The sequence below is a fragment of the Parus major genome, unplaced genomic scaffold (genome assembly GCF_001522545.3).
Source record: "Parus major isolate Abel unplaced genomic scaffold, Parus_major1.1 Scaffold509, whole genome shotgun sequence".
Lineage (NCBI taxonomy): Eukaryota > Metazoa > Chordata > Aves > Passeriformes > Paridae > Parus > Parus major.
This window is the reverse complement of record NW_015379399.1, coordinates 1-1,090: the sequence shown is the minus strand read 5'-3', so window position 1 is coordinate 1,090 and position 1,090 is coordinate 1. Positions and strand designations below refer to the sequence as shown.

Genomic DNA, 1,090 nt, shown 5'->3' with positions numbered 1-1,090 from the left:
GCATCACCGACGGCTTCCTCTGCTGCCTCCTGGGCAAGACCCCCAACGCCGTGGCCCCTCTGGACAGCGTTGAATCCAGCGACGGCTTCACCTTCCTGGAAGTGAAACCCGGCCGAATCCTCCGGATCCGCCACCACGTCCCCAACCGCCGGGAATTCCCTCCGGAACCGGAGCAACAACCGGCCGATCGCGGCGCCGTGCGCTGCAAGCGCCGCATCACGCTCTACCGCAACGGGCAACTCCTCATCGAGAACCTCTCCGACGCCGCTCACCAAAACCCCGATCCCAACGCCGAGCAGGAAAACTCGGATCCCTCCGGAATTCCGGCGGCGCCGACGCCCGGGAAGCGTCGGAAGCGCAAACCCAAGAAGGTGGTGACGGTGGATTGCGAGAAGCGCATCACCGGCTGCAAGGGCGCGCACGGCGACGTGGTGCTCTTCTTCATCCACGGCGTGGGCGGCTCCTTGGACATCTGGAAGGAGCAGCTGGAATTCTTTTCCAAGTTGGGATACGAGGTGGTGGCGCCGGATTTGGCGGGGCACGGCTGCAGCTCGGCGCCGCCCGTGGCCGCCGCCTACACCTTCTACGCCTTGGCCGAGGACATGAGGGTGGTGTTCAAGCGTTACGCCAAGAAAAGGAACATCCTGGTCGGGCATTCCTACGGGTAAAGGGATGGGATTGGGATTGGGAATATCCTGGGAAATGGGAATGGTCGTAAATCCTGTGGTTTAGGGGGTGACGTTCTTTCTACACCGTTTATTTCCCGTTTTTGTCATGTTTTTATCTTGTTTTTATCCCGTTTTTATCTGGTTTTTATCCCATTTTTATGTCGTTTTTATCTCGTTTTTATCCCATTTTTATCCCATTTATATCCCATTTTTATCTCATTTTTATCCCATTTTTATCCCATTTTTATCTCATTTTTATCCCATTTTTATCCCATTTATTTCCTGTTTATTTCCCATTTTTATCCCATTTTTATCCCGTTTTTATCCCATTTTTATCCCATTTTTATCCCATTTTTATCCCATTTTTATCCCACTTATCCCATTTTTATCCCACATTTTTATCCCGTTTTTATCCCATTTTT

General features: G+C 52.0%; 1 protein-coding gene across 1 annotated transcript; it reads left to right on the top strand.

Moving 5' to 3' along the window:
- Positions 1–2: 2 nt before the first annotated feature.
- On the top strand, positions 3–687 carry ABHD8 (abhydrolase domain containing 8; the record flags this gene model as incomplete). The annotated part of the gene is made up of 1 exon (XM_015616563.3): positions 3–687. A coding segment is annotated over one exon (666 nt), but the record flags the coding sequence as incomplete, so codon positions are not given.
- Positions 688–1,090: the final 403 nt, after the last annotated feature.